Here is an 11,403-nt window from a genome sequence, read left to right on the forward strand (position 1 = left end):
TTTAACATTCGCTTCCTTATCTTTTAAAAGGCTTCTTAGCTTTCCTCATGCTCCTGCTGCAATTTATTTACCAAAAGCATCCAGCACAGATTTGAAAATCAAGCAGGCTTACAGCCAAAGTCACTATACTTTCCCACCCATTGGAACAGACAAAACAAAATATGTGCAACAACTTCATAAAAAACCTGCAGCTCAAAGATAAGAGACAATTCCAGAGAGTCCTCCCTAAAATCCCACTTCACTAGCTGAAAGTGAATTGGCAACGAGCTGTATCGTATTTCTTTCCAGACTCGAGCTGCATTTCTCCCACAAACAAGGCCAGCACCAATCCTCATAGCGACTTAGAGAAGTGCTCCTGAAATCAGCTTCCCTTTGGCACTCTGTCCTGTCAGAGCCACTCAGAGTTACAGACCAGACATAACTGCTATGTAGCAACTACACATCCTTGAGGTATTTCAGAAAAAAAAGCAATCAGGGTGCAAGATGTTTTGAAGGATGAGTAACACTACACAGTCAGCTAACTTTGACCATGACAATGTCTAAACAACGTTTCTGAAGTCACAGTATTTCTTTCTTAATATAGCGTGCAACATGGAGAGAGCACCTTGTCAAGGATTGTGGGGTTATGGATACTGCCCCAAACAGAAAAGTCTAAATGATACCAGAACCTGGCAATGAGCATCGGCTCTGCTGTGACGGGTCAGTGTCTGACCCACTCCTGTAGAGAACTGCCCAGAGGTCTGTGCCCACACGTAGTGGTTCTCCGCATTGTGGGATGGCTTATTAACTCAGGCTGAGCACTTCCACAAGTGTATGACGGCAGCGCTGTGCCTGAGCTAACAAACCCCTGGGGACCCAAAGAGGTAGAACCGTTAGCAAGTGCTGCACAGCCACCCTTGGCTCAGCTCCTCTGCCTGAATGAGGCCAGGGCTGTCAGGGCTCACGAGGCCTTGATGAGGTCTAGCTGGGCAACGCTTAGGCTGGGTCTGCGTGGAGCTACTGAGGTTCACCCGTGCTGTTCTGGGAACACAGCACAAAAGCACCTGAGCTGGCCCCACACCCAGGCAGCCAGCCCACATCCAGCAGGTTCATCAGCTAGGACCCTGCAGAAGACAGCTTTGCTGCTTCTGAAGCCAAGCTTGCCCTGGCAGTTGGGAGAGCTCTGCTGAGACTCTGCGCAGCCCACAGGAAACCTCTGCCGGTCACGCTGACCCTGCACCCACAGCCTGGTCCTGCTGCAGCCTGAGCTGCACTGGAAGCAGGAAAGCCCATACTCTGGGCTGTTTGTTTTGCCAGCTTCTGCACAGGCATTTAAGAAGCCTCCAGCGAATTAAAGAACAAATAAGTGACCTGAGCAAATACCTATCTTAATGCTGTGCCTGTTTTCTTTCTGGTGCTCCTCCCTCCCCTCATTAAATACTATATATCCACAATCAGACACTTACCTTGAGAAAAGGAACTAAATAAGGTTGTGGAGATGACTTGAGCTCTATGTATAGCTTTTTTGTAAATTCTTCTGGTTCAATTTTTGCTTCCTAAGAGGAAAGTATAATTACAGTGGTACATTATAACTATGAATCTACCATATTTTTTCCCCCAGATGTATCAAAAATTCATAGAAATTTATATTATCATGTAAATTTTCAATTTCAGTACTCAAGTGCTTTTCTCCAACTGTATTTTTAAACAAAAAGGTTTAGGATAGAATGATGTTGTAATTTAGATACAGTATTACCAAATTAAATTACTTTCTTCAACTACGGGAAGTTAACACACTTAAGGATACTTGTTCAAACACCCATTCACTGAAATGAACTGATAGAAACAAGTTTATAAGTAGTACAGTTCCTTTTGAGTACCTCATTGTTAGGCAGAGATATTTAAAATCCACTACTAGTACTTTTTTCTGTAAAGGTAGTTTATCTGCATAAAGAGAAGAGACCTGAGACAAAAGACAACTCAGTAGTTTTTGTAAGACAATTCTAGTCTAATGCATCCATAGCATAATAAAGCAGAACACTTAACATAGTCTTTCAAAAGCAGAAGAAACTGAGCATCAGAACATCCCTTCTGCATACCACTATGGTAAACAATCTCCTGCCTTGCAGAGTACAGTCTTCTTTCTTAATGCTTTCCACTCTGCCCCAACACAAACACATGACTCAAAGGCTTGGGAGGGTTAGGAAGCTCCAGCAGACTTTTGAGACCCCCTCACTGACTGCTTCAGTGCCATCACTACAGGGCTGAGGTAGTGGGTAGCCCCAGACACTGCTGCCCTTTCTCAGCCTTCTAGGTGAGACCCTGCCACACAGTCAACAAGAACATTACCTCCTCCAAAACGTACAGACACACAAGGAGGAGATTGGTGCTGGAGTCCTGTCTGCAGAGAAATTACTCCTCTCACCCGTATTCTCCTTTGGAACAACCATTCCAAGCAGAGAATGACCAAAGCAGGGGTTTTAAGGACTGTTATTTTCACAGACGAACAGAACTTACAGCAGCTTTCCTATTTAGCCATTTGATCTGCTGCCTGTTAGTCTCACTGAGCTGTGGATACAGGTCACCAAGGTCTCACCAACACAGAGGCAGTGATTTGGTATACTACATCTCAGTACATACAAGGCACCTGACACCCACTTCATGAGATTCTGTCTTAAATACTATTTTAATTCATAGCTGCCATTTACCTGTTTCCCTCATACATATGAAACATTGATTTATTTCACATTTAAACCACATACACAACTGAAGGGCAGAAGAACACCATTTTTAAAATACTATAAAAAGCAACCAAGTGCACAGTTAATGATGTATTAATGTCTGGTAACAACTGTCCTTTAAAACAATAATAAATAAAAGAACTGTAAGCACAAGAAGGAACAATTCTAGTATCTTCCTCAGAAGCAAGCTGTATAGTCCAGCATGGATACAGAGGCAAAGGAATCAAATTTTTGCAAGGCTGCATCTTCAAACAATCTGCTCTCTGAAATTACACCTCTGTCTACAACAAGCTTTTCTAGACTGAGAAGTCCTTTGGTACCACTGGCAAAGCCATCCCCCTCCACCAGCCCCCAGCCTTCTGCTCCAGCGAAACAACAAAACAGCAGCAGCGATCAAATGCCAAGACAAGAAGTGGCAGGAGAAATCATCACCAAGAAAACCCTGCTGTTCTGGGGTACAGCAAGAAGCAGCATACTGAAGCCACCTGCGAGGAGAAAGAGGTTGGCAGCCACCACATTATTTTCTCCGTCCCATTGTCTAAAGACACAGATAATGTCGTGCTTCTTCCACTGGAGCTTCACTGTCAACCTGTCAGTCACTTCTGTCTTGGAGTAAAGCAGTAGTACAGACTTAGCACTACACTACAACCTCCACAGTAACACTCTTGTCACTGAGGACTCAAAATTACACTAACATGGAAAAAAAGCACAGACCCAGAAGCTGTGTTAACGCTATCAGGTCCTCCTGCTGTCAGTTACCTGTGCATATAAAATGAAACACAAATATGAGGGGGGAAAAAAATACAGCATGGGATCCACTTAAAATAAGAATTATAATGTAAGACTTAAAAGAGGGTCAGATGTACTCAACCACAAAACCAACTCTCTAGCTGTTTAAAAAAAAAAAAAAAAAGACAAGGAACAAAATTATCACAAAGTTAATGTCAAAAACGATACATAAATGATGCAGATTTTGTTTAAAAAAAAGTCTCACCAATAGATCTTGCACCAGATTCTTCACATTCTGCCCCATCTCAGGGGCTTGAGGTCCACTAGATGCCAGTTTTATTAGCGTAGCAAGGAAATTCTTGCATTTCTTCACATTCTCTAGCATCTCCTAGCGTGAAAATACAGACTGTTAGATGTTGCATTGGCTCTCCAACCTCTGATGAATATACAGAATGTTAATTTTTAATTAAAAACTTTTTTTTTTTTCTCCTTACTGTAGAAGTGCTGGTCTGTGCTCCTGTTCTGCCCTCTGCTTTCACAGAGACTGCCTTTTGGGAGATAGCTTGTGCAGGTGGTCCTGTAACTGGAAGTTTTACAGGTGTTCCAGTACTCAAAGGCTTTACAGCAGTAACTGTAGTAACACTAGCTGTGGCTGCTGTCTGAAAAGAAAAATTAACACTTTTTAACCAAAGACTAATGTGACAAACAAACTGTATTCTCCTAGCGTGTAAGGTAGCACCCTTCCATCACACTACTATTTAAAACATAAGTAAATTATTTTCATCTTTGTTTTAAAGTTTGAATTAATTTGTTTTGAGGCTCTATTTAACACAGTGACATATCCCACAGCCATAATTCTGTTCTTAAATCAAGGGCAGGGGGAAGAAATGACAAAGGCTCACCCAAACTGAAGAACTCCCTGCAACTCCAAGTGAAGAGAGAAAGGTAAAGTTGTCTTGAAAAAAACAATATATTAACTTTGACAGGTTCCTACAGTCTAAGACTAATTGATTTTGGACAATTTTAAGCCAAGAGATATTACTGAAGATAAATACAGCTTTAAGCGATAATATTTATCCTCCTTTCTTCCCCTGCAGCTCCTCTTCCAGCTGCAATATCCCTTACTCTTCTTATCACATGCACAGAAGACAAAAGAAATCAAGTCCCCTTTGGAAGGATGCATGCGCCAGCAGAAGCAGGCAGGTGAGCAAATGCACCTAACATGTTCTTCCTGCCTATTCCTTGTGGGCAGCAATTTGGATTTCTCTCTCTTCTGCCAAGACAAAAATACTCACAAAATTCAGTTATTTTGAGACCTCTTTTTAAAATCTCATTAGAACTTAACCAACAGATTCAGAAGCTCCAGCAACAGGACAGTAATGAAGGTTTAGGAAAAAAATAAGAACACAATTGTCTCCCTCCTTTGCAAGCCAGGCTAAATAGTAGTTTCCAGAGGAAAACCTACTAAACTGAAGTATTTCTACTTCAGATTAAAAAAAAAAAACCAAAACACAAACCACAAACCCTATCAGGGATAAAACAAAAACTAACCAGAGCTGGACAGACATAATGTAGAATATCAAACAGCTTTTAAGGTTTTCAGGAGAGGGAAAATTAGTGAGGAAACATTTAAAGCTAAAGCAAAACACCTGCACTTTTATTATTTCTTTATAAATTATTTCTTTCCTGGGTGGGTCTTTCCCCCCCTGAAGCTGCTGCCAGCTTGACAGGAAAGAAGCAGGCAGCTATCGGAAATCTTTCCAACTTAGGCTCCCACTGTTGGTAACACTTTAATAGCTCTCTGCAGGATCTTTGCCACCATCAGTGCCTCTTCCAAGAATAAGGCTCAACAGCTTTAAGACCACAGGGAGGCAAACTGGGCACAAGAATCCCAAAAACAGATGGACGGGAGGACGACGGAAGGGGACAGAGTACAGATCTGTCAAGCTGCAATGCCCTGGGCTTTTCAAAGCCCAAAACATGAGGTTCGGGGGAGCTGATCTCTTGCAAATTCCAGCGTGTTTACACATCAAGACCAGAACGGCACTTTATCAACTGAGGGAGGGAACAACAGGAAGCCTGATGGACCTTTTTCCCAGGAAGATGAATATATGGGAATTAACTTCTGTCATTTGCCCTCAACCTTTTTCACTACTGACAATTCTCATTCTCACTTCAAGCAACAGAGAAACAGTCGCCACAAAAAATGGCATTAATCCTGCATATTTTGAAGACATTTCAAGAGAAGAAGTGCTCTGCATCTAAATGAAAGTGTCCCAGCATGATGCTAATTAGATACTTTGCAGCTTTGTTACCCCACCTGGGAAGAAGGTAAAAAAAAATGTGCAGGTATTTTGTCTAACTTCAGAGCTTAAACATTCAGGAATGTCAAAAATTGAAATACTTTTGTAGATGAGGAGACTAAGTAACTAGACAGAGTTTTGCAAATAGTAATGTTCCAAGTTGTACTTAACACATGATAAGAGATATCCAATCAAGCCAAGGATTATTTCCTCTCCACTGTCTCCTGCTTTTTGTGATGACATCATACTTCCACACCAACACTCCTTTCCTGTGACCTCAAAAAACTGTCAAGATTAACATCAGAAAGTTCTTTTAGGACTGATGAAAGAAACCATTGACAAGGAAAACGGCCTCAAATTCTTTCTTTCCTTCCCCAGATGGTCCCTGCGACCTTATGCCCAGACTCCCTTGTCAGCACTCTTCTCTTCTCTGCCCCGAGTTGAGGAGTGAAGTGGCCCTGTGACGGCAGGATGTATCCATATTGCACCTATTTACTCTTTATTGTACAAGGAGCTTGTACAGTGGGCTTTGCAACCCTCTGCAAAACAGCAGGGCTCCAAGGAAGCCACTGTAAACAGAACAGCACTATTAATTTTCCCTAGAGTCATCAAAAATTTAAATCCAGCTGTATGCTCAATAGAAGCATTCAAGTTTCTACAACGGAAAAATTACAGCTTACAAAAAATACTCCATGTCTACCTCTTTAAATGTCTCAGAACACAAGTTGAATTGATTACATCAAAACTGAACTAAGAAAGTACAGAAGCAGCAAGTCAAAGGCAGATGCAAGTTTAAAAAGGAAAAGTTAGTAGCATAATGAATCTCCCTGTTTATCCACATGAGAGTGTGAGAATGCAGGCAGCTTCAGCCATCAGATGGGAGAAATCTTTACCTTCATCTCTTCTCCCCAGTGCAAGGCTAGTATAGCAGATGACTATTGCTTTCATAACCTAAAGATCTCCGTGCAGAGATCACAAGCACATGGTTTGAAAGCTAGTATTCCAAAATAATGGTGAGTACCCCTCACTGTTCTTAGACACAAATTATATGTTGTTTCCATTCTAAGCAAAATAGAAAATGTATTAGAGGCCTCTGGGTGTTCCCCTTTAGCCCAAACATTATCCATCTGTAGCAAGAAGGAAGAGAAAAAGATCACAGACAGTGCTGTGAGTAGTTTTCAGTTGCTGATACAGAACAGCAGGAGGACGAATTTGTAAGGCAGACTGTTAGTTACCGCTGTCAGTGAACATATCCCCCAATCCTTCAAACACCCTCAAGGTCAAGAACATACATACAGCATGGTTTTTTGATGACTGATCCTGCTCATTTACTCAGTGCTTGGTCAACCACTACAGCCTCGTCTCCTTCAACCTCTTGTTCACAACAGAAAATGTATGTACAAGACAGACTTCTTCCCAATTTCTCCTCCAGGTTACGAGAAGAACAGAATATTTTAGCTGTAAAAAGAAGCAGTTCTCATTGCATGTGCTTATCCAGAACTCTGCTCCCCAAGAACCAAGAAAGAACTGTATCTAGGAGAAGTCTCTACAGACAGCAAGAGCTTCTTCTGAAGAGTCCTACAACATTTTTTCTCCAGAAAAAGAGAAATAAGACCTAGGAAATAAGACATAAAACACTACCTCAAAATAATGAATCTGTCTATTTAGTCATATCTGTGGAACCTGTCTACCAAATTCAATTAGAGAACAGAGGTTTTCAGCTATGACCTGCCTTCAGCTTTTAATGAGGGGGAAAACAATGTAAACCTTAAAAACAGCTTGACTAGTGCAGACAGCTCATTTTCCTCTCAGCATCCCAGGCATACTTTCCTCCCACCTAAGGAATCAGGGAACCCAAACAGGAGAGAGCATTAGGAAGCCTCCATCTCCCAGAAAAGTGTCAGCTAGTGCTTGAAGGAGCTGTGTCATAGGGTACAAAAGCATTGGAAATGGCTGTCTGAACTATTTATTTTATCTATTGTTCATGTGCTTTCTCCTGTAGTGAGAGAAGATGAGCTGACACCCACAGGCAGAAGTATAATTAAATTATGCATTTAAAAAAAGACACTCAGGAAATAATTTATCATGAGGACAAAAGTTACCAGCTCAGTGAAAAACAGATTAGAGTTAAAAATAACAAGAATGCATCCATATTTTCGTCAGTTCTCTCTGTCACTTATTCCACCACACTATAAAGCTTGCCACCTACCTGTATTACAGCAGGTGGCTGAACAGCAGAAGCCACAGCACTTGTTTGAGATAATGGTTTCACAGGAGTAGCTGCTACTTTCTTTAGTAACTGGGTGCCAGAGTTCTTAAAAAAAAAATAAATAATTAAACATATGCAGAGAACAGTTGTCAAACAAGTCAATGACAAAACAGACACTGAAGTTAGTACCTGCTCTTGTCCGATATAACCAAGACACCCACTTCTACAGCAACAACAGAGGCATCATTCACATAGCCCATATTGTTTAAACACTGTTCAGAGCTATTTGTTTACCAGTTTAATACACAAGAACAGATTCAGCGACATTTAGACACAATGCCTAATCAGAACAAAACATGTTGGTGAGACCTATGCAGATGGTTACTTTTTTTATACCTGCTCCTCTTCTTGCATGCTGACTACATTACAGGAGATGGAAGCAAAAAGCCAGCAGAGCTCAGGGAAGAAGGAACACTCTGGGTACATAGGACAAGGTCCTCAGCTTCACGAGAATCATCCCACCAGAGGACTGCAATGTTGCAGTTACTAGCACCAACCATTTAGTCAGGGTTTTTGGCTTGGGGTTATTTTTGCTTTTTTGGTTTGGTTTTGTTTTTCCTTAAAACCCTTTACATCATTATAACCAGAGAGGAATTCCTTAATTTGAACTATACCATATGTAAGAGATAGCAGATTTGTCAGACTGAGAAAGCAAAGCACATATTGATGTTTATGTGCAAAACCAAACACCACCATGCTGTTCAGAAAGCATCCAAATGTTTATTTAATCCTCTATAACTTATTTGCAAACCCTGTTATAACTACATAATATACAGCTACGTCAAACTAAAGCTATGAGAGAAGTTACCTGTACAGCACATATTCTGACTGTAGGTGTGCTGGTTGGTACAGATGGTCTCACGCTTGCGTTGTTTTGTGACTGACCCTGTGCTCGTGCTATTGCTTGTTGAGATACTAGCATTAGTTGGCCATTACTGCTTCTGATAAGAACAGTTCCTGTTGGAGAAAAATATCCAGACTGTTAGGAATGAAGCGATATTATGGTTTTCCTATGCTCCTGTGGAAGAAATAACTAGACGACACTGGTAAGATAATGTAATATTTAGTTTCCTACTCCAAGGAACAGCTGCCAAGAAATGTAAGAGCTAAGCATACATCAGCTCTAGTCTGCAGAAAACAATTCCTAAAGTCAAGAGGAAAACTTAACTAGACAGCCACATTGAAACACTATGTGTATACAACGTGTATACAATGTGTACACAATGTGTATACAAGACGCAAATTGCAAAGCCCTTCATCAGTTGAGTCAAAAGACATTCTGGACTTTAAAAAGACAGACACACCACACATACAGCCTCTGCGACTACTTTGCCAGTAACTTCTTTAAACAATTCTTCAAGCTGCAAAATCCATCACTGCTATCACATTTGGCTGCATCTTCACATTTTCACTTCCTGAACACTTAAGCACATCGTTACAGGTGAAGACACTGTTTAGAAAAAACCTGCAACAAGATCTGAAGCCTGATTAATTGATACCAGTTCACCTGCCTATACCACGACCATCCCCCTTGGTCAGAGAGCAGTGGTCTCCAATGAAAGTCAAATCCACTCAGACATTTGAAGTTGTCCCTCTGTCAAGGGTCTGTCCAAAAGTATTAAAATGCATGGTTTTAATCAAAGCAGCCTACAGGTCAAATAGATAGACTGGGGGGTGGGGGGAAGGGGGACAGGGTGTGAGAAGACCCTTCTGCCTTGTTTCCTTTTCAAACCTACAACAATGTCAGCCCACCATGATTCAACTCCTACGACCTTTCTCCTACCCCATCAGCTACATCGACAAACAATTAAACAGTTAACGTACAAATGAATATTTTTATTAAAGCTTTCAAATGAAAATCACCCTAAGGAGAATCAGTCAGACACCATATCACAGTACCATCTTCCCCACACTTGGAAACCATTCAGCTACCAACACCTCCTCCTCCTCCCCCTCAGCACCCTAAGGGCTCAGGTCTGGAAAATCCAGATGTTTCATCAGGGTCACAAATACAAACTGCCAGCTGGATCCCTGGCCTCAACGGCCCCAGACCCTCTGTTTGCTGGTGCCTCAGCTCCTTCACTTTCAACAGCAGCTGCTGCAGACTCCCACCACTACAACCATGTCCTCCAACACCTCACTTAACAAAGGTCTTTCGCATAAAAGGAAGGGGGAAGCTACAGGAGAATGCCAAGTATGTAAATAAGAGTACCTCAACATTTTTTGACGACTGCACTGAACTTTCTTGCAAGTTATCCAATAGGTGAAGAATCTCAGATCTTCTATGCACACTTATGATCTTTCCTAGCATAAAACAAGACTGCGTCAATGAAGTAGTCTTCTTACTACTTGGTTAGCCTGAAAGCTGTCAAATATTGCTGTAGAATACAGCCTAAAACACTGATTCTGTACAAGTTTAAGTAAATATAACAGGAAAAGCCACAAATTCCATGAGTTGGGTTTTGGTTTTTTTGGGGGGAAAAAAAAAAAAATCAAGCTATAACCACATTCTTAGAAACAGCTTTTCATCCTCCACATCTAAAAGCATAAGAGAATATTGCAAGACAACACAAAACTTGGTATAAAATTCTGTAACATCAACATATTGCCATTTACATAGCACAGAAACTGCGACTGCAAGAGTAGCAGCTGGAGTGATTCCCTCCTTTCTCAAGCAGCCTTTACTAGATGGGGCAGATGCACAAGACAGTTGCATATCCAGAAAAAGACTGTTACTCCATCTGACAACTCAGCTGAAGTCTTGACTATAATTATATTTAGATACAGATGGATCTTTTAATTTAATCAATGAATACCCGGAATAACAGAAAACATATCAGATTTTTAATTTTCTTTTCATGCCATCTTAACTAGACAGTGATTCATGGCATACGATTTATCATCAGTTAAAAAAGGGTATTTTTTTCCTTGTTCACATCACATGCATATGCAGATTCTAGGGAAAAAAGCTGACAATACCACACATTTTGATAGCAATAGCATTTCTCTCTGCTCTAGGTCTACACTCAGGATAGCAGAAGTGTTGCTACCAGAGGCTTTAGGCTTTTCTTTTCTAAGCTTGCTTAAAAATGCCATTGCTAGCTCTACTCTTTGAAAAGGCACATGTAAATTTATCATTTAACTCCTTTAGAGATCTGGAATGCATTAAGTGTTTTGTTTTCCTGTATTTGGATATTTGTCACTACTCATTACATTTGTTTTTTTAAGTCAAACTGCCAGAAGCACAATTTCTGCTTCTCTGAATCATATTGCATACCAGAAACAGCATCAAGTCGATTATAGGGTTGGATTTTTTTTTTCACACTACTATTATGAAGTTTCAGTTAGCATTTGCCAGAGATCACAGAATCACAGAATCACA

The 11,403-nt window shown here is 40.9% G+C and overlaps 1 protein-coding gene across 1 annotated transcript in view; it reads right to left on the reverse strand.

Annotated features, from left to right (window-relative positions):
• TAF4B (TAF4b RNA polymerase II, TATA box binding protein (TBP)-associated factor, 105kDa) overlaps window positions 1-8,978 on the reverse strand; it is a gene marked incomplete at its 5' end in the record, with an annotated part of 56,895 nt that extends 47,917 nt beyond the window's left edge. The window contains 5 exons of the mRNA XM_010084257.1: window positions 1,446-1,535; window positions 3,715-3,837; window positions 3,944-4,104; window positions 7,958-8,066; window positions 8,830-8,978. Of these exons, the coding sequence (XP_010082559.1) occupies window positions 1,446-1,535; window positions 3,715-3,837; window positions 3,944-4,104; window positions 7,958-8,066; window positions 8,830-8,978 (632 nt within the window). The remainder of the gene's footprint in view (window positions 1-1,445; window positions 1,536-3,714; window positions 3,838-3,943; window positions 4,105-7,957; window positions 8,067-8,829) is intronic.
• Window positions 8,979-11,403: the final 2,425 nt, after the last annotated feature.

The sequence above is a fragment of the Pterocles gutturalis genome, unplaced genomic scaffold, assembly GCF_000699245.1.
Source record: "Pterocles gutturalis isolate BGI_N339 unplaced genomic scaffold, ASM69924v1 scaffold36780, whole genome shotgun sequence".
Lineage (NCBI taxonomy): Eukaryota > Metazoa > Chordata > Aves > Pterocliformes > Pteroclidae > Pterocles > Pterocles gutturalis.